Below are 22,620 nucleotides of genomic sequence, written 5' to 3'. Positions count from 1 at the left end.
ACAATTGTCAGTGCATTTGAATCCCTTAGACCTATCAGAACAGTATATATTTGCCCAGCTTATGTTTCCAGGTTTGCCACCACCAGGTAATACAATCCAAACACCAACATGCACATGCCTTTTTAATATCTAGGAAATAGCCATGAAATGTGATGGTCGTGTGCCTGTGACGTTTTCTGAGAAACATATAACCTTGAACCGTCTTCAGAAATAGCGTTCGTTTTTTCAGACTATACATGGTCTAAATATACTGTTGAAACATTAGCGGATACATCCCGATTTTTGTGGACACAACAATATGCGTGTAAATCGATGACGTGAGGACGATTCCCCCGAGACATTTCCAATTATCCCGGACTAATTAACCGTGGACTCTCACTCACGTGCTGTTAGGATTCCGTGGAAAGACCATCAAAATGTGTGGTAATGATCGCCTTGACGTCACGGGTGGAGAATGGACTTTGCTGACATATTGGTTCATGTGTCTGGTTGCAAAACTGTTTGCAATGAATGTCGTTAACAGCCTTCACCGGATGTTGGTGAAACGAGACTTTTGAAGGTCTTTCTTTCAAAGCAATTAGAACGTTTTGGCTTTTATGTTTCTTTCACGGCCCAAGCCAACCGACATCAGCATATTTTACCACATACACCTAGGATTCATTTAATCTCTTATCACATTGTCTCCCTCGTCACGATGGACAAGATCAAGTTGTGTTTAAACAAACTGATTAGAAATTATGTCACGTGTTATAAAGGAGTTCTTAACCTTTACGGGGAAATATGATTAAGCGTCGCTACGAGTATTGTACTTACACAGCGACGGGCATTGACATATACTTCTACCAGCTTAGCATTTTCAAATATCTCTAGTCTGCTGAAATACCATTCCTCAGTAGAAATAGGCGGATCTAGAGGGAGATGCAAGGATGTGCCCTTGTCCTGAGAGGTTAATAAATGACCATTGAAACTCGGGTGAAAATGATATGTGCACGCTTTGTTTTCTCAATACTGTGCAACTCCCTACCCACCCCAGACCCCAAAAGGAATAAACACTGTGGGGACTCTGTACCGTTCCGCTACAGAATATCACCAATTAGACAGCTGTCATTCCCAGGGTAGTCACAACGTTAAAGAACAGAACAGGGTCTTCCCTGGTGGTTATCTCTGCTTCACTATAAAGATGTTTTACCGTGTGATTCAATTATGCTATACCGGCGCCTTTGGATCGCGTGAGAACAGATCAAAAGGGCCAACGGAAGGTCAAAAGAGCCATAGACTCATGTCAAAACGGTCAAACTTTTAGAAAACAGTAAGATTAAAAGAAATTCATTACGTGTTGTTACAGTAGTTCTGGGCCTAAACATCCTGAACATATCAGGGTGTCTCAGTGTCGTTTATTAAAAAAATCTGGATAACTGTTTATTTTCTACCATACAACTAAGTGTTTACTTTCTACCATACAACTGTTAGTGCAATGATTACAGGTAGTTAGTAATCTAATATTTTTCTTTTTTAAGTATATGACCCTTTTGACTTTCTGTTGACCACATTCCATTGGCATTTTTGACTTTTCAATTTTGGCCCTTTATCCTTGTCCTCTTTTGGCTACAATCCGATCGAGTAATAACATCCTTGTTAGTGATCTACGGAAAACGGAATATATCTTATTAATATGTAAGAAATAGCCATGAAATGTCATGATCATGTATCTGTAACGTTCTCTGAGAGAATATAACTTTGAAAGATCTTGAGAAATAGTATGGGTACGTCGTTAAGCAGAAGTAGAAATGAAACGCCCTTAGAAATAGTTATATCGTGGGAAGAATAGCGCCAAAAGTTGTCAGAAACAGTCACAATAGTGTTAGAATTCATCTAAACAGCAAGCTGAAAAAAGACATGAAAAGGCTATGTTACGTCGTCAAGAGACGCACAGAAAGACATGTATTTTATTGATTCTGTTTGCCATTGTACCAAACATATATAGGCACACTTACACAAATATGCCAAAGTGTTACGCAGTAGTGAAAACATGTATAATTTCCTTTTGTGCAAAAGACACACACGCCATATGAGTTATATGTGTTTTGAAAGTGAAAATAGATTGTTACCGACGCTCACTAAACATAAGTTTTTTATCTACGTCTGGGGAAAATAGATTTTTCTAAAAATATTCCAGGTGAACAAACCATACATTTACAACCTGCAAGTACACACTGCCTCACTCATTAAGGTGTGTGTTGTGGTGTTATGTGTTTTCTTGTTTCTAACGCAGCTCGTTACCAGGCTGGTGACAATCGATCCAAATATCAATAAACAACTTGTTTCCTCGTTACCAGCTACAGATTGTAGTAATACATTACAAATGGCCATAAGCACTCAGAAAAAGAATTGAACCGAAACTTCAGTGTTTCTGCCTTCGCGAATTTTGCAAATGAAGAAAGTTTATGATTTTTGTGTAATTTGTCAGGTGTATTATATACATGTATAAAATATTACATTTACTTAAATCGTCATTTCGGTCGGAAATTGGTGCAGTATGCATCTGAATAAAACTTATTATTATGGTTATTATTTTATTAAACATGTTAAAAATGTCTGCAGTCCCGAATAAGCCGCGCTTGAGTTGCGCGGACCGATGTAAACAAACGCACGTGTTTTGAACGGAAGTAGCAGGTGCTTCATCCGGGCATTTCTGGAAGTTGTTTAGGTTACGAACATGGCGTCGACTGACGACTCGGATATCCCAGGTAGGTTACATTACTGATGTTTATGTACATTATGTTGGTCATTTTCAAATGAAACATTGTGGGATTGTGTACTGATACATTTGTCAACTGGTGTATAAGTTTAAATCGATAAACGAGTGTACAAGTAAAACAGAAATGAGTAAGCGCGAAAGTGCTGTCAAAAGTCAGAAAATGTGATTTTAATGTTCTCAGTTACTAACAGTGTGTAATCAAGCTACTGTCTTTGATATTTCTAGGTAGGGTGTGTAATTTTGTTCTCATAGCTGGAGAATATCCATCCTGCCTCTGTGTACGAAAGACAAGCAAATGTCATGAAGAGTGTTTCTATACAACGAACATGGGATGGGAATGAATACAAATACATGACCATACTTGCAGTTGACAGTCGTTAAACACTATTGCTCTAGATACCTCTCAGTCATCAATTCTGACTCGACATCTTTGGTACAGGAATGAAGTTAACACTAAATTCGAAACAATATAAAATGCATTGTGTGTACTTAAATGGCATAACGTAAGTGCATGTTCGAAAATTCGGACGCAAAGGAGTGATTGTACGGACGCTTCGTTCCATGTACTTAGCCAGGTGCGTATTTGAGGACCGCTCATTGATAAGGCAGTTGTAAGTGAGAATGTGAGGGCCATTCAAAACGGTACAACATTTCAACTGTGAGAATCTCTTGCAAACGGTCATGCAACATAATAAACATATTTTGAGATTTTCATGCAAATCAAGATTATAGAATATAATCTGATTCCAAGTAATGCATTTTGTCATTTAGGACTAGGTGATAGGAGATAGTTCAGCTAGCTAAACATCGTGTTCCTACCACAATATACTGAGGAGGGTGAATAAAATATTCAAGAATACTGGGATGGTCATCCATACATGCAATAAGCTTTCAGGGAGGGTCAGTATCTTCTCTGTATTAGTGCAGAAACTTCACTCTTTTCAAAATATTTGTGTTTCAGATTTAAGATTTCTTTCACATGAGTGATTCATTTTTAGAAACAGGTTTTTGACAAGCATTAATTCTTCCAGTTGAAGGTACATTATTTGGAGACTTGTCCACCATCACTTGTCCTTGGTAATCCTTTATAATCATCTCAGAAATCACTGGTCCAATATAGGTGAAATTTCATAAACATGTCCAAACCAATGATGGCATCTCTATTGACTTATGATTCATTGCCATTTTGGAGTAAGTTTAGATTCATTTTGGTCAAGTAGCTGGTTTTGGTGATGTTTGCTGTTGACTACAATCCAGGTTTACAGTGAGTATTGGGCATTATTTTTGAAAAACATTTTGTTGTACCGTTTTATGCATCTTTGAGTTGATGAATCATTCAGAATGTGACTCCTAGATACAATAATTCTGAATCAGTTCAGGGACATAATCCTGTTTTGAGTGAAGAGCATGTTTTAGAGATGCTTTTTATCTGTGAATAAAATTAGTAATGATGCCAAAACAAAACAATGCTTTTGTAATAATTGATTGATTGTTGTTTAAAGCCACACTGTTATGTGGCAGAGGTATGTAAAAAATCCAGTCTGGGGCAGACCATCCAGTGATCAACAGCATGAGCATTGATCAAGGCAATTGGGATATAATGAGGTGTGTCAACCAGGAGCACACATAGCATTTACCTTGTTTCTGTTACACAAGATTCCAGACCTAATAATATAGTGATTGATTCATTATTATTTTCTGTTTTCAGAAACTGGAGCAATTTTCACATTTGGGAAGAGCTTCTTTGCAGAAAATGTGCCAAACAAGTTTTGGGTTAAAAATGACAAAGTTTTGCAGATTGCATGTGGAGATGAGCACACAGCCCTTATCACAAGTAAGATATATGTGACTACTTATGTTTCTGTATCACTGACAGGACCTTGAAGGGTTAAACAGTGAGCCAGACAATTTCCAATATTTGTCAACTTTGATGGTGAGGAAGTGAGGTATTCCCCCCAAAAGGCAATGTGTCTGTATGTTGCAGAATGGCATGATAAAATGGCATTTCATTGTTCCCCGCTGCAACGCGGGGCGGGGGGCTGTATTCAGCAGCATCTGTATGTATGTATGTTCATCCCAATTCTTGTTAACGCAATATCACATGAACTATTGTACCGAATATCTCCATGTTTGTTAACAGCCTACATTGGGGGATTATGCAGACACCAGTCTAAGTAAACGTATCCTCAGTACTTTTCATTACACTCCACCACTGAGTCTAACAAAACCTTATGGGAGGTCGCGTCAGATAACCTTTGAGATTGACCAGTCAGAACACAGCTTACCGAATCGCGAAAGTGCACTTTCGCACATCCCTTATGAACTTTTTATCTCGAAAAGGTTCGTACCCGAACGATTCCGAATGCTATTTAGCGTACGATAGCTTCCGAGTGTTGCACATGGTGTACGTACTGCCATGACAACGGTGAGTACACAGTCGCTGAAAACAGTGTTTTTGACAATATTCAAGGATGTTAATGTGCAGAAATATTAGCAAATGGTAACCATGTTATCAGAAACCCCAAAGCGTATATACTGCAGGTCAAATAACTGTGTTATATGCTGATTTTTGTTTGTGGAGAGATCTGTCTCGGTGACCTGAATATTTTGAAAGTCCCTCTGATCCCTAAATGGTAGCCGTTGTCTGATTGGTTAAATCTATTTAAACGTCTCGCATTTGATAGGACCATCATTGGTAGCTCAAAGGTTACCTGACGCGACCTTCTACTAGGTTTTGTTAGACTCAGTGGTAGAGTGTAACGAAATACATTGAGACGAAGTTTACTTAGACTGATGCAGACACCAGTCAGTTTTGGTGACCTTCAACTTATTTTCAAGGTCACCACAATTTAGATTCTTGTTAATGCAATATATCATGAACTACTGTACCCAACATCTTTAGAATTGGTGACAGTCTACATTGGGGGATTACAAAAACACCAGTCAGTTTTGGTGACCTCCAACTTATTTTCAAGGTCACCATGATTCAGATTCTTGTTATATTCCATAAATATTCCATAAAACATTGCAACCAATTTCCTCAATTTTGTTGACAGCCTACATTGGGTGATTATCCAGACACAAGTCATTCACGCATCTTGTGTGGGAGCAAAAAGTAAAGAGTATTGAACATGTTATAAATATTTCATTCTTCTTTAGCGACAGAGGTCCTTGCCATGTTAGTGGCAAACACTTGTTTTTGTGGAAGTCGTTTTGGCTGAGTGGGTTAGGCAGCGGACTGTGTGCTGGCAATTAGGTGCCTGACTCTGAGGGTGTGGGTTCAAATCCTGCATGGGAATCAACTCAGAAAGTACTAGAATTTGTACTTAACTAAAAAAGTGTAAGCCCAAATATAACACGTTACACTGTTGGATGTGTTCAAAGGTATCTACATGATACATTTTGCCTGTATGGGTTCAAATATCCCAGCACCCAACACCTGGGACAAGTCAGTTTTCAAATAATGGTATCTTAGTTGTCCTTGGGCTACTAGATAATTTCCACTTATGGTTTCAAACTGCAAACAAACTTGGATTTCATGCCATATCTGCTCAAAATGTAGCTAATAAATTTCACAATAATAATAAAACAGAGTTAGCTTTCTTTGCTCTTTATCACTCTTGATTATGCCATAAAATCAGGATAAGTGGAAAATTACTCAGGACAGGTTACTTTCTTAAAGTCACTTGCGCTGTGGCAAGTGGCTTTTAAAAAACATTTGAACCTTTGACATGTATTGGCCCTATACAGTAATTCAGTGAGGACTTGGGTGGCAATTACGTTGCCCCTACACAGCCCATTTTATGGCATCCTGATAATATTGACAGTTGAAAAAAAATAATCTTACTCATTTAGGAACTACTGATAGACTAATTTGGGGCTTCTTGAAAGATGTGTTAGTACTATGTATGTGCACCACTTCCAGTTAATTTCTTTCAAGATTTCAATAAATATTGATCATATGATTTTGGTGAAATCATGTATAATATGATAGAGAGATCACCATTAGTCAGAGGAGCCCTGATAAGACAATGCAGGATGTACAAAATGGTATATAGGCAAGCCAGGCAGGGTAATGATCCAGCAGTCTTATTTACAATGCATATAATTTCACAACATTGTGGTCAATAGGCATTGTTGTCATAAATAAACATGTCTAATGTGTTTTGTTGGTTATTAACTCATTAGATATATACATCATTTGCTGACAAGTTATTGTAACTCAATATTTGTGATATGTATCATATTCATGTCATTCTGGATTCATTGCACCCTTGTATAGTCATGATGAAGTCATTCATGAAGGCACAAGGTGACCCAGGGGTCTTTGGTGCTGCAATTTTCTCTTGATAATGACCTCCCTTAGATTTGCCAGAATCCATCATCTGACTGAAATTCTATTCAAGGCAGATTAGAAACTCTTTGTTAACCTGAGCAATTATATTTTCTTGTTCTTGCAGGTAGTGGTCGTATCTTTATGTTTGGCTCCAACAACTGGGGCCAGCTTGGCCTACTTGATGTTAAAAGTGCCACCAAACCTAGCTGTATTAAATGTAAGTTGATTGTTGTTTTTGTCTGAAATTTGAAATTGAAAAGTAATTTCCAAAATTGGAGGTTTTTTAGAAGAAAGTCTCAAATTTGAAAGAAGCGTGCATGTAGCCATGGAAATATGTTATCTCAGTGGATCTTGATGGTTCATTTCAATCTCTGAGATGTTGCTTGATTCTTTTCTTCTTTTTTTTTGTAATAGCATGTCTTTTAATACTAAGAATTCATTTAATTATCCCATAATGAATCCATTCTTGTGTTACAGCTTTAAAAACAGAAAAGTTAAAACTAGTTGCATGTGGACGGAATCATTCAGTAATTGCAACAGGTAGGTTTACACCTGTTACCTTTTCATCAGATTGATGTCATTGATACAGGTTGTGAAGACACATGTACAGAGCATGCAGAAGGCATACAGATTTTAAGGAATAAAATGTGATAAAGTGACTGGTTTCAGAATGAAATTGGGTCAATTGATCTTCATAGGCAGACTAGATGTAACAACCTTTTAACCAAAGGGTTATGTTGACCAATTTCTTTAGCTTCTGAGAGTTTTCCTTTAGTGAGGTCCTGATGTCTGGTAGAGAGGATTTTGCCTTTGTCAAATTAGATTTTTATGGCTACGCAAACTTTGCTGTTGATCAACAAGAACTGATAAATAAATTTGATGTTTTTTGGTATATGAACCAAGCTGTTTAGTATGTGAGAGAATTTGATTTGGTTAAGCAAACCATGTACTATGGGAGGGTATTTAATTGGCAAGTCATGCCAGGGTATGTGACTGGCTAACCAATCCATGTAATACTGGAGGATGTTTATTTGGCTAGTGGCACCATTTAGTATTAGATAGATAGGATATTTATATATCGCACATATCCATGCACTAGTGCATGCTCAAGGCGCTGATATTTTTCCCCCGATCACTGGATGTCAATCGTATGTCAATCTCAACTCTCGGGGGAGTATACAACTCTTGCTGCCACTAGGTGCACCGAGTTTATCGTGGCTCTCTCATCCTAACGAGGTACCCAGTTGACAGCTGGGTGGACTGGGACACATAGTCACAGCACTTTGTCCAAGTTTACTGCACGTTGCTGTACCCGCAACCAGGTGTATGCACGTGTTCATGTGGCCACCATCGGGTCATATACCAACTCATTTGTCGGTTCTTTTAAGTGCACAGGGTGGTGTACTGTACACTAGGGATTGTGACAGCACTGAAAGAGTCTGCACACAAAGCTGACTCCAAGGGTTTTACACCCGATCACAGGTCGGCTCGATCCCGAAACCTCAACCTCGCTGGATCACTAGCCTGGCGCCTTAGCTAGCTCGCCCACCATGCCCCCATTTGGAGGGTATCTGATTGGCTAACCAATCCATGTAATATTGGAGGATGTTTATTTGGCTAGTGGCACCATTTAGTATGGGAGGGTATCTGATTGGCTAACCAGACTATGGAATGTGATTGGGTAACTAGAGCTATTAATGTAAATGATGTATTTGCTTTGCATAAGTCAAGTTAGTGAAATTTAAGTGTGCACATTGTTTTCACATTCACAGCTCCAGAGACACAGAACATATAATTCTTTAATACAAGCTGCACTTTCTCGTAAAATCACAACAAGAATCTTCAACGATAATTCATAATCTCCAATTTGAATGACAGGTTTTCATAGCACCAAGTAGTTTTAGTGAGGTTGAATATACAAAGAATGTATTGTTGTTCATTATGCTTAGTTACATCTCTTATTCAATAAGATGTTTCTAAACTTGTACTTTTTCAGAGTCTGGTAAACTGTTTTCCTTTGGTGCTAATGGCGAGGGTCAGCTGGGTATAGAGGGGATAGACGACTCCACTTCACCCTCCCATATAGATTCTCTAGATGCCATGCCATACTGTATGCTGGGGGCAGGAGTGGAACACTCTGTGGCACTCACAGGTAGGTGGAGGACCCTACTCTGTATGTCATCTGTGAACACCTATGCATGTATGTACTGAGTGTATCCTGTTACCACTCCACACAGAGACCACATACACATCCATATGGGTCATGTGAGCTCCTCACCACATGAATACTTCCACCTGGCTATATCCCTGTTGTCTCAAAGCTGTTTTTAGTTTCGAATATATTATATGTCATTATTTCTTGTGAATTTTGATAATGAATGCATTTTCTTTCTCAGCCCTTCCTTGGACTCTCTGACTCTGCACTACCATATTTACTGTTGTTTACACACTGTTGTTTAGGATTGATCCTCAGTAACCCATGCTTGTCGAAAGAAGCAACTGGATTGGGTGATCAGACTTGGTTGACACGTCATTGTATCCTAGTTGCATACATTGATGTTCATGCTGTTGATCACTGGATTGTCTTGTCCAGATTTGACTGCTTACATATCACTGCCATACAGCTTGAATATTACTGACAGATACATTAAAACAAAACTGACTCACTCATGCTGAAAACTTGTTCAGTTTAATTGTTTAGGTACTTTTAAATCGTACAGTATCATTACTGCTCAAAATGCCCATTTACTTCATTAAAACTTTTGCCATATGTAAATGTTTTAGTGTTCCAAGTACATTCTGAACAAAGGTTAAGGTAGAATTTTGTGAAGACGTTGTAGGAGTTGAATCAGTGTTTCACATTTTGAACCTCTCTAATTGTTTGTTATGAAAAGCATAAGTAAAAAGAGCATAAACAAAAGGGAGTAGGTTTATGTGGCCTTGCTGGAAATCAGTTGTCAACATCACTCCCATTAAGTTGGTATTTTCACAAAGGAGAACTTCAGAAAGGCAAAAAGTTTTAAATACAGAACTAGAATTATACTTAGGACTGAAAACAACCCAAACTTTGGATAAGAAAATTTAAAAGTTCATTGGGCAATGGAAAACACTAAACACGTGTATATTGCATTTTGTACAGTGTAGTCTGATAGTGCTGTGTGTTTGTTTCAGAGGATGGTCGGGTGTTTGTGTGGGGTGGTGGGGGTGAGGGCCAGCTGGGCTTGGGTCATGATACAGAGGTCCCCACCCCCAAGGAGCTTCCATTTGAGGAGAATGTAGTGTGTATATCATGTGGCTACTACCATACAGCCCTTGTCACAGGTGAGCCTTGATTGTCCTCTTATGCCCTTGTGCATGAAGTGCTTATTGTGAACCTAATGCAATATACTATTCTAATTGTTTGAAACAGTTTTATCATGTTCCTGGACAGTGTTTGCATCAGACTTGCTTTATTGCTTTAATATTATTTGGAACTATGAATTTCAGCATTATGTGTCTTTTAATGGAGATATCAATGTTTAGCTTCAATTTGCTCTACTCGTATACTGTGTGATTTATTAATAAGGACAGAAATACACATCTGATGAGAGACCTCTTGTGATAGCCTTACAATGTTTCCAAAACATATATCAAAATAAAACCAACATGAATATTAGGTATGGACAATTTCAGTTTTTATAGGTGTGCAATTTTGAAATTACAGTTTTGTGTATACATGTACTTGCATTCAGCATTCTCCATTATTAAGTGTAGGGTGCTCCATTATGTGTTTGTGTTCATGAGTAGTCAAGCTGGGAGTAGCCATAATGGGAAGATACCACAACTATGGTTTAGCTTAGTTCTGGAGTACTAAGTGTGTCTCTCCATCATATTTTTTCTGTTACCAGAGAGTGGCGACTTGTACACATTTGGTGAGACAGAAAATGGCAAGCTAGGCCTGGGGGACAACCCGGCTGAATACGCCACCCCTCAACATGTGTCTTCCATCACAGAAAAAGTCAAGTGGGTGGCCTGTGGAGGGTCACACACAGTGGTGCTCACAGGTCTGTTGTTATGGTCACAAGAGAGTTTGGCTTTATTATGAGTATGCCGTATAATGAATAGATATGCATCTTTGCTACAGCTGACAAATGCACTTAAGTAATGTATGCTATTTTACATGCAATGTAAAACACAACTTTGCAAATTCTAATAACAAACAAATCATCAAAAATGCCAATTCAACCTATAAAGAAAAAACACAATGAAAAAAAGCCAGCGAAATGGGAGTTCAAATGATTCGCTAATTATCGACCAGGGCTGGGTGAAAAAGTGGTTTCAACAGATATACTGCGCTGCGTTCATAACACGTGGAGTGAATAGGTTCGTGGAGCTTGAAGCAGTATGCCTGCCTGGAGTATGAGGTCATGAGCAGTAGTCTAATCTTGGCTTTGTACACAAAGAAGTCAATAATCTACTTGTTCCATCAAAAAAACCATGTTGATTGTGGTAAGCAGACTCTGTCACAGAGCAAACTCAATGTCTGGTTTATTGACACTTATATGTACGCCTGTCTGTTAATGACAATATACAATGTACCACATTCAATCACTGACCACGTGAATTAACACCTATCAGCCTTATAAGCTATAAACAAGAGCCAGCTAAGTATATCAGCCAATGAAAAAGCTTTGTTATACTTGTGTGCAGACCCACTGGCTCTGACTGGGTTCGCGACTGCTTCATTTCGAGGGAGGTAAACCCAAGTACCAAATATTGCACTTTTGATTTGCGATAATACGCTTATAATTTTGTTTATTTGTTTTTTCTGGATCAGCAATACATTTAATATATCGTGAATAAGTAATACCTCAGTTTTGATTTTTTGGTTGCATGTGACCTTTAAGGTAGAATTATGGTTTTGAATTGTCCCAATAAGTATTCACTGTTTTTAGATGGAAATCAGTGTGCATCTTTGTTCCTTCTTTCAGAGAGTGGGTCTGTGTATACCTTTGGAGAGGGAGCTAATGGCCAACTAGGACATGGCACCTTGGTTCTACAGACAGCTGTGCCACACCTGTTGAAACTAGAATTCAAGGTCACACATATAGCATGTGGGGAAAACATCACAGCAATTGTCTCAGGTATCTGTACTGTTAGAATGGCAGTTTTGTCTGAGGAGAGAGAGCAGAGGTTCTTGCTTGAATGTTTGTTATGGCTAAAGAGAAAAAAAAGGTCTTTATTTTGTATTTTGCCAAAACAATGTACATTAACAGGAATATCTTAGACAGTCATCAGCCGTCTTCAAATTCGAGGTTCCATGATGTGATATTTTTGTGGAAACAGCTGTGAAGATATTTTGTTATTAATTTGTGTTCCAGAGGGTGGGCAGCTATATACATGTGGTGATGGTAGACATGGCAAGTTGGGGCTCGGGCAGGAGAGTTTCTCAAATCAGTTCAAACCTCACAGGGTAGATCGATTTACAAAGTTCAAGGTGCAAATGGTAAGTCACAATTTTATTTACATCATGATAGGTGTATGAACTAATGCATTCTGGTACTAAATATTCTTATATATGTAATTTAAGTAAACAAGAGAGGATGATATTAGTTTACGCTGCTTTTAGCAATTTTCTAGCACTATCATGGAAGGGAACACCAGAAGTGGAAAGAAGAAACACAAGCACTGATCAGCTCAGAATCAGAGTTATATGTTGAAGTGTATTATCCCTGTTTGTCTGTAGCGGAAAAGGAAAAGTAGAAAGCTATGTTAGTGGTACATAACATGAGACTTCTTCTCACCATTAAACAGTGCAGCCAGCATGTTGTGTCTCTGAAAGGATGAAAGGCCTTATAGGAATCCTCCACTCCAGTGCCTATGTGTTTGACATTGCAGGTGTCGTGTGGAGGTTGTCACATGATTGTGAAGGCACGGAGACGGATACAGGACAAAGACGTTGACATCGAAGTGGAGATTGAGGAAGCAGCACGGATGTTGAATCACACGCTAAAGGGACTCGACCTCAATAACAGCGTGTCAGCGAGGGATCGGAGGAGGCAGACCATGGTTAGCCCGAGTATTGTTTCGAGGGCACCAAAAGGAGCCTTTAAATTAGCCCTTAAATTCCTAGAAAAATACTTGTTGGTTGTTAGTAACCATTTCTGAACAGAAAAACTTTCCCAATCAACCAGTAAACAGTTCTGAACACTTGTAAGCATTTTGTAGTGCCAGTTTTCTAACTTGAGTCAGATTATCTAACCATGTGAACATTCTGATAACTGACAAGTGGCTTTCTTGAGAAGATTGTATTTTTAGCATTTTCTAAACCATGAACTGGAGTGACAATGACATATACTGCACAGATGTTTAACATTTTTTCTTTACTTCCCTTGGACCTATTAATGTAAGATGCTCTGACCTAACGTACACCTGTTTGTACAGCCAAGTCCCAATATGTCACTGAACCGGACGCTGCCATCGCTAGGAAACAACCGCACACTTCCGGTGCTCAACGGCCATGCGACACTCCCCAACATGAAAAACCAGGCAAATCTATTGCAGAAGGGCATGCTTCCTGGCATCAAGATAGATGGTGAGAGCAACCAGAACTTGGAGAGATGGACAGGACAAGATGGATGAAATGGGATGTAACGAATAATATGGGTTGAATGGATAGTGGCAGTGGCTACATTAGGGAGGGGCAGGATGGATAAGTATAAGATGAGTGGACGAGTGGGATGGATAAGGACAAGATGGGTAGAGAGGCAGGGTGGATAAGTATAAGATGGGTGGATGGACAGCCTGGATAAAGACAAAATGAGTGGGTGAGCAGGGTGGTTAAGGACATGATGGGCAGAGGGGCAGGGAGGATCAGGACAAGATGAGTGGATGGGCAGGGATAATCAGGATACGATTGGTTGGTGGGCAGGGTTAATCAGGATAAGGTGGGTAGGCAGGGTGGGTCAGTGCAAGATGTGGATGGGCAGGGTTAATCAGGACAGGATTGGTGGATGGACAGGGTGTATAAGGACAAGATGGATGGATGGACAGGGTGGATTAGCACAAAATGGGTGGGTGGACAGGGTGGATAAGGACAAGATGGGTGGAGGGACATAGGTAACCAGTGTACGGTTGGTGGGAAGGGTGGATGAGGATAAGATGGGTGGAGGGATATAGGTAATCAGGATAAGGTGGCAGGCAGGGTGGATCAGTGCAAGATGGGTGGGTGGGCAGGTTGAATAAAGGCAAGATGGATGGTCAGGGTGGACAGAGACAGGGTTTTTGGTTTGAGAGGGTGGATAAGGACAAATTTAAACATAGGTGTTTCTTCAGATTTTGGAAACTGTAATGCAAATGTTATGCAGCTAGCCATTTCTCTCATTGTGCAGATGCAACACCATACACAATTTGATGTTTTTCCCCCCAAAACATGTTTTCAGTGTTACCTGTGATTTGTGTCTTGTGTCAATAAAGTTTTTGCCCATTCTGCAGACAAGAAGGAATCAGAATCAGAAGAAGAAAGCGAAGAAGAAGAGGAGGAGGAAGTGGCAAAGGAGAAGAAGGTAGGAATGAGGTTTTTTTTACATCAGCCATGTTTGCCTTTCCATGTCACTAGAGAACTTACATCTGGTGACTTGAAAGATGTCCAGTATATCCTTGATGAAGCCACGCTCTGCCAACATTATGTCAGTGTGTTCATCTTCATGTATGAGTCAGGTAGTAAACCTTAGATAGTTGGAAGTTTAGAGTAATAGTCACTTTGATTTTTCATCTTTGTTGTCATGTACACAAACCTAGTTATTTCAAATCATGTTTCAAAGGGAAATGCGGGTCTGACAATCTTGAGAAATCTTGAATTAATGTGAGACTTTATCTTCAAGGGATGACACAGTTTGTGAGTAAAGCCTGGAATATCTTACACAATCATGACTGATTTCAGGGTTGCAGTTTTTATTGATCTCCAACCTTGGAGAGCTCTTTTACCCCCAGCCCATACCTAATGTTACTGTGTAAAATTTGATTTTTCATACGCTGCGGCTAAACCCAAGAATATGCTCTTATGGGTATGAATGTATGATTCTGTTTTATTTATGTTGATTGTGACAGGTGGGATTACAATATTTTCAGTTCCTTTAATGAATTCTAATTGGAAATATTTTTCTATGTCACTAACAATTTGAAAAATTAATCTTCTGTCACTGTCCAAGAAAACGAACCCATCTGAATCCCAGGTATTGACAGGGACAGGTTATTACAAATACTAGGACACAATCACATTTTGGGCATCAAGGTTTGTGTACATGATGTGTACTTCAAGATGCTGGCAACAGATAGACCATTAACCCTCTTGCTTTCTTACCCCTCTGATAGAAAATCACCCCTCAGCCACTACCTAGAGGATCTCCCAAGACGAAGGCCCCACAGCCCAAGGTAGCAATTGTGTGTCCTTCAGCTCTGTGTTTAGAAGACTGTGTTGCATGCATAGTCATTGTGTGTTCATGTTTGTGTGGTTCAAGAGAAATAGGCTTGCATCTTGACCTAGATTTTTAATGTTCATTGTCGAAAATAATCATGATGAATAATATCCTAAATATTTCTGAGTTTTTGAGACCATTTGTAGTGGTATGTGTTTCACAACATGGACTGTGACTTCATGTCTAAACAGTGTTAGGTTTGAACACATTCTAGTTTGTTAATGCAAATGTCACTGAAGACAAAAGTCAAGCCAGGTCAAGATTGTTACATTTCATATTTTATGCTCAGTTGAAGACACTTCATTTCAATTAAATTTTTGTATGTTAATATTAAAGAATTTATTACTATATGACACAAATGTGTGTATGTTGGGATGAATAATAGGAGTACTGACACTGGTATCAGAATAGTTCTCTTGGCAGAGAAGAGCTATCTCCCTGCATCTCTCATTCAAATATACAGGACTCGTGTGAAGGCCTATGTGTCAGTCAATATTGAAACTTTTTATTTGACATTTTTTTTAGACAAATCAAAACTCTTGATGACAATGTTTGTAATTTTGCTGTTCACTGAACTTGTTTTACATGTTATTAGAACATGAGATAAGTTACTTTTTGTCAAAACAACTGATGTAGAATATTGATGATTCAGAGATGACAATACGTCAATTAATACTTAACAAATTAGTCCACCATGAGGTCAGTGGTAAATGAGGTTTGGTTATGGCGACATACTGACTCTGTCCTCTCATTGACGTTGACCTCAGACCGGAATCACATGAAGTCAGACTCCAAGTGTAAGGATTTCTATTTCAGTCAGGTTCAAAAGATTATTTTTTTGCCTTGCACACGTTAAGATATCTGGTATTAATGAAAACTGCAATAGTAGTTAGCTTTTTGAAGATTAGTCGCAACACATCATGAAAATAATCATTACCATCAAAACTCAAGGAATTTCAGAGGAAATACAGTTAGTGTGTGTGATACAACTCTTCTTTGAAACAATTGGTTTGTTTCTTACAGAAGTTAGGTATCAATGAAGAGCTTTGGGAAATCGTTTTGCAAAAAAGAAAGGTCAACATTTTTTGTGTAAACATTATGTCCCTGCAGTAATTTCAACAATGTATTGTGATTGAAAATGCGAATTGTATAGCAGTATTCAATGATTGAATGTCAGGCTAATTTGTGGAAGCAAAATTTAAGTCAGAAATGTTTTAGACAGAATCACAACTCAAATTATTGTCCCATGTTGCCATAAACAAGCATGTATTTATGACTGGTCTGATGGTTACCATGGCAATGGTGTAACAAAAGTAGCAGAGGCTCCTAATCTGCATGCATGATGCTGCTTGGGCTTGGCCAGTTAGACTAGTTGTTGCTCACAGGAGGACTCTGAGGACGAGGGGGTGGCAGGGTCAGAGGATGAGCAGGAGAAGGAAATCCAGAGGAAGGTGGATGAGGAGGATGATAAGTGGAGCAAGGAGAAGGTGGAGGAACTGGCCAATGGCATGGAAGAAGAGGGGGACGATGAACTAAGTGATGAGAAGGAGAATGAGGACCCCCAAGTAAGGTGTTGGGTGGTGCATCACAGAACTAACACCACTGTCAGGTCCCATCTTTGGTGACAGCACCAGGCTGGTTGAGCTTATCAGATTTGCAATTTGTCCTTCACTTCTCCCTTGATCTTTTTATGACATCATATGTTATATCAGTTAAATAATTACAATGAATAATTCAAATGGTGATGAAACCAGTAACACATTTCTAACCTGGCAATAGCTGTGATCTATGATTTTAGATACAATGGTCGTTAGTTCCAGGCTTGTGCTGTGATCAAGGGGAGACAACTGGTTGGCACTGCACTGTTTTGTTGGACAAGAATCTTAACACATGCTTTTCCTCACACATGGAGTCTGAAAATCCTTTTGTGTTTCACAAGTCATTAGTATTTCAGGGAGTTAAGAGGAATGAAATGATTTTTTCGAGTTCACAAGGATTGCAGCTCTCTAGTTGATGGCCTGAAATTCTTTTAGTTTTTTTCTTAAATGTCAGGCATGAAAACTTCATGTCTGACCTGGTGCTGTATTCTTCATGTGATCACCTGTATTGTTTCTTCATGACACTGCAACATTTTCTTCTCAGTTGCATCACCATTTTTCGTCCTGCTAACCTACTGCATGTTGAAATATGTGGCTAATCTGGCTGTGTGGTATCTAATGTGGAGATAGTTGTCTTGTACTGATACTGGTTGCGCTTCTCATGGTGTGTCTTTGCATCTTCATGGTTTTGTTTCTGTAGCACTTTCAGAAACTGGTAAGTATGACTGAACAAAATAGGACATTTCTAAAACAAGTCACTGCTACTGACAGGAAAAAAAGGAAAGCATGTGACATCTGGGATAAAGTGAAAATAGAGCAACCACAGCAGTCTGTTATTCTCTGTCTTGTCACGACCTATGCTTCTCAGAAAGAAAGGCAATAAAATGGACCACATGTCCATATCGTATCTTATCACTATTGCTTGGGTTGATGCTGATGATGTCAATCACTGGATTGTCTCGTCCATTATTCACAGATGACCATCTTATATGTAGAGGGTTACTGAGTGTGGCAAACAAACATGTTGATACATGACTTTATTGATAAGAAAGAAATAACTAAAATTTTGATTCACGACACCATACCTTTGTTTATGCTTTTCAACTCGAGTATAACAGGTTGACTGTCCATGAAATTGTTGATCTTGTTGTCTGATAGTGACTAGGGACATTGGTTGTTTCAGCCTCGCACCTTGCCTGGAACAACTCCCACCCCCAGGAAGAAGGCTGAGGATGAGAAGGAGGAAGATGAAGAAGATGAGGAGGAAGAGGAGGAAAAAGAAGAAGAAAAGAAAGGAAAGAAGGGCAAGAAAGACAAGAAGAAAGAGAAAGGTGTGTTGTCTAATTAATATTTGTGTGCCAAACTTGTTCCTGTTTAATTGTTTTCGACTTTCATTAAGTGGAATGTAGGTGTACCCCTGATGGATTTGTCAACATACGAGTGTGTGAGTCTGTGAGTCTGTGAGTCTGTGAGTTTTAGTTTTACACCACTAAACAATATTCCAGTAATATCTCAGTGCAGGACACCAGAAATTGTGTATCATTGTACCCATGTCAAAACCGAAGCCAGTTTTTTGGAGAGATGAGCGAATACTTTAACTACTAAACCTAGCAATCACTGACTTAACAAGCTACATCTCTTTCAGACAAAAAGGAAAAGAAGGGTGGAGGTCTGTTTGGGAAGAAGAAAGCTGCTGCTGAAGAAGATGAGGAGGAGGAAGAAAAAGACGAGGTGGAGGAAGAGGAGGTGAAGGGAAAGAAGAAGAAAGGTGGGAGGTCTTGCTGTAGAGCATCCGTGGTTCTTTGGAGTAAGATCTGAAGGCTTTTGACTAAGACTGTCTTTCAGGTGTATTGAAGTGATACGAAAGTAAGAAAACTTGTGTGAAGTTATAAATCAAACAGTACATAGCCTATATTTGTGGAGGTTTTATGTAAAGCAGTATGTAGCCTTCATTTATGGAGTTATAAACATAAAGAAAGGGGCAGTTTGAAAGGATAATGTAGTCAAATTGTGTTGCAGATAAAAAAGAAAAGGAGAAGAAAGATAAAAAGAAAGACAAGAAGAAAGGGAAGAAAGGAAAAGAGGAAGAGGAGGAGGAAGATGAAGAAGAGGTATGGTGAAGAATATTAAGTGAAGCTATTCACTGTTAAGTGAAGCCATTGATAATGGTACCAAATATTATTCTTCAAGATTATTTATGTATTCATCCATAAGACTATACCTATTAAGGGGCAATTATCAAATAATATTTGTAGTCTTTCATCAACAATGTGGTTGCTGTTATTATTCCAGGAGAAGACTGACAAAAAAGGCAAGAAGAAGGACAAAGATAAGAAGAAGAAAGGAAAGGATGAGGAAGAAGATGATGAGGCAGAGGGCAAAGCAGAGGATGGAGAGAAGGACAAGAAGGAAGAGGAGGAGAAGAAGGAAGAAGCACCCCCACCCAAGAAGAAGGTGAGATCAGACCTCTAGGGCAAGAGCAGATTGGTGCGACAAATAGAATTATGCTACTTTGGACAGGGTTTGTATAAGCTTGAACAAGCCTAAAGAGGTCCTTATTATGTGTGAGCCTTGAAAAGGCCCTAATTGCCAGGGGCTTGACCTGAAAAGGCCTTAAATGTTGCAAAACTAGTTGAGTTATAATTTTGCCAGAAACTAATACAAAAAAAATACCAGATGCGTTATTTAATCACCATCATAAGGCAAAAGTTTTCTGGCATAGGGATGTAGCTTAGAGGAAAGTCCCTTTGATGGTAAATCCCACATTCACCCACCCTGTCCTGTTTTCCTGTTTTCTTAAGTTTTACTTTTGCGTAACCTTCATTCATTGATATAAGTGTGATGAAAATCTTATTTTCAGTGCATACTCACTGTTTATTTATTCATTGATTCAGCAAATTGAAAATGACTACTGTTCCCATCGTGATTGACTCATCTCTTTGCCGAAGCCATTTGTAATCATCATCCATTCGTGTGCACACAACAGTTTCATGGATTGTGTAGTTACTATATATTTCTATGAACGACAGTGCATTGCAGTAAATATTGACACCTAGGAAAGCAGACAATGACATGTGACAATGACAATAACGAAATCTCACAACTTCTCACAAATCTCACAAGTATCACTTGGTATCAGTGGCATTAGTGATCAGGGGCTATTTATATCAGTGATGGCCAGTTAGATTTAGTGTATTTACGTGAAGTGCAAAGATTCGGAACAATTTTTTTAAGCGAGGTATGGTATTGTGTTCATGAAAGGTACCACTTCATGACGTCATACAAGAATTAATCTATGAGATAGCATGATAATTACAGGGATCCACAAATGAAGGTTATCCACGCATTTAGGTTACAGTTCTGTCTGTGTTTCTATGAGGCCTTGAGATTGTTGATTAAACCTGTATAAGAAACAATAAAGGCATTATATTTGATGGCTGATAATCTGTATAAACTTAAAAACTGTTTGATGCCAGGTAGACATACGGTGATACTGGCAGGGAAGCACAAGTCAATCAAAGTCTGCTGAGTACGAGATAGTATTATATCTGGTGAACACCTGCAAGTACACACAGTGCCACAACTAACTTCTTAACTGTTTGGTTGGTTTTCCCTGAAGAAATGACAGCGTATAGCAGATCTCCAGTAGATGAGCTCCCTAACTGGGATCAGGTGGTCACTTGGAAAGAACGACTGATTGTGCAAACGTGGATGTAGGCATCGATAGCTGCTGCTGCTGCTGACTACTGGTTTATACAGCTGCTGACTGTGAACTCTTGTGAATGTTTACTCACACATGCATGCATTCTCACACAATCACGTACATGTTCTCTCACTTTACACCTCACATATATTTCTGTTTTGTGAATGTGATTTGTAAACTGTTTGTGTCATTGTCCTTTCCTTTGTTTTCAGTCGCGATTTTGCACAATATTGTGATCAGACCAAGGAATGATGTAGACATTTGTCTGGAAAATCTTCCTAGGGGAGACAACTCAATGACTGCCATAACCTCTTGGAGCTGAGTGCCAGGTGGACAAATGGATGCTACTAGTGTTATGTACATATTTATCAACAATCAGGCATCACTAGTAGCATCCACATTCTTGGTTCAAGAAGCTGATGTGATATTCTGATATTCTGTAGAATGCTACGTGCGACGATGGGACAGAAGATTTGCCTTCAGACAGAATGGGTACAGAATGAGATTGGATTGAGTTTGTCTTTGAAAGAAGACATTTTTGTATTGATAAATTCAGGTGACTTTTGACACAATGAATCGGTTTTCAGTGCCTGGAGTTATAACAACATTAAATGTATCAATATGGATTCATCAGGTTTTGACGTGTATTGATTCAGAACGCTGCCTGATCAGACCTTGATTTCTACACCTCTGTGGTGCATCTAGAAGTATTGGCCAAAACAGAAGCAGCCTCTTCGCTTCTGCTATCATACTTCATTCGTAAAATATTTCTTCAACAACTTGGCTGTCATTAAGAAAACTCATGAACATCCAATAAATGCCAGGTGTCATGAGTGTACAAGTAAGTTTGAAACAGTAACTGTCAATTGCTAAAGCAACCATGTTTTACAAGAATATCAAAAGATGAGCTTGACCTTTCCTAGATATGCACCAAGTTAGATGAAACAAAGAAGGTTTCATTGATATACAAAAATGTACTTTGCCTCAGTCACACATTTGTACATCTTTGTTTTACTGAAATCTGATATCTGAGCATGACCTCTTACTTGTTTTGACTAAAACCATTTGAAACCACATCCTGAAACAAGGTACATACCAAGCAGAAGAATAAATGCATGAACACCTGAAAAAAAAGTAACCACAAGCATTTTCAAGCTTTTCTACCTTGGGACATTGACCTCAGAACATTCCATGACCATGCCAAAATAATTTCCATGAGCACCATGGAATAATCTGTCACAGACTAATTCCAGCAAAATCTGAAAGCCATTATCATCAGTAAATAGGTGTCTGGAGTAAGAGAACACATATTTATTCCCAAATGATTAATAGTAAATGAAGTTTAAAACTGATTGCTCAAACTAGATGAACTCAAAATGTGTAACTTCTTAGAAAGGCATTTTATAAGTTGTATAGGTGAAGGTAAACTAAGTTTTGTGGATAGTCAACTTCTTTATTGCAATGAGTGCAATGTTTGGGTTGCTTGATAGCATTGCATTCATTGAATTTGCAATAAAGAAGTTGACTATCCATAGACATTTTTCCTTCAAAATGTAAAATCTGTACATGTGTCTAGTAAAATATATTAATGAAAGCAAGAGGAAAAATATTTCAATTGTAAAGATAGATGTCTTTGACAAACTGCAGTATTTTGTTTATGCTCTGTTTAACGTAATCCACTTTTTGTACTACTGCATTGTGTGTTGATTATTTGCTGGTGTATTAAGTACAAGTGTGTAAATGAGGTAGGGAGAATGTACATATGTCTA

The 22,620-nt window shown here is 38.7% G+C and overlaps 1 protein-coding gene across 2 annotated transcripts; it reads left to right on the top strand.

Moving 5' to 3' along the window:
- Positions 1 to 2,707: 2,707 nt before the first annotated feature.
- LOC137286972 (X-linked retinitis pigmentosa GTPase regulator-like) lies at positions 2,708 to 21,185 on the top strand. 2 transcript variants are annotated; one of them, XM_067819031.1, is made up of 19 exons: positions 2,708 to 2,747; positions 4,467 to 4,592; positions 7,219 to 7,311; positions 7,572 to 7,634; positions 9,091 to 9,246; positions 10,266 to 10,415; positions 10,982 to 11,137; positions 12,065 to 12,217; positions 12,455 to 12,579; positions 12,972 to 13,142; positions 13,518 to 13,668; positions 14,568 to 14,638; positions 15,447 to 15,506; positions 16,936 to 17,115; positions 18,332 to 18,479; positions 18,794 to 18,916; positions 19,168 to 19,259; positions 19,441 to 19,602; positions 21,064 to 21,185. In XM_067819031.1, the coding sequence occupies exons 1-19, from the start codon at positions 2,717 to 2,719 to the stop codon at positions 21,085 to 21,087; spliced, it is 2,235 nt and encodes a 744-aa protein (XP_067675132.1). In that variant the 5' UTR covers positions 2,708 to 2,716; the 3' UTR covers positions 21,088 to 21,185. The 2 variants fall into 2 exon arrangements, with proteins under 2 accessions (XP_067675132.1, XP_067675133.1); XM_067819032.1 differs by lacking the exon at positions 16,936 to 17,115.
- Positions 21,186 to 22,620: the final 1,435 nt, after the last annotated feature.

Source organism: Haliotis asinina, chromosome 6 (assembly GCF_037392515.1).
Source record: "Haliotis asinina isolate JCU_RB_2024 chromosome 6, JCU_Hal_asi_v2, whole genome shotgun sequence".
NCBI lineage: Eukaryota > Metazoa > Mollusca > Gastropoda > Lepetellida > Haliotidae > Haliotis > Haliotis asinina.
This window is presented reverse-complemented; position numbering and strand designations above follow the sequence as displayed.

What these genes read in the sequence shown, in the direction of transcription:
- LOC137286972 (XM_067819031.1), top strand. Translation starts at nt 2,717, where the DNA reads ATGGCGTCGACTGACGACTCGGATATCCCAG. An exon ending in CCATACAGCCCTTGTCACAG is followed by an intron (nt 10,416 to 10,981) that starts GTGAGCCTTGAT and finishes TTCTGTTACCAG; the next exon opens with AGAGTGGCGACTTGTACACA. An exon ending in ATCGGAGGAGGCAGACCATG is followed by an intron (nt 13,143 to 13,517) that starts GTTAGCCCGAGT and finishes CTGTTTGTACAG; the next exon opens with CCAAGTCCCAATATGTCACT.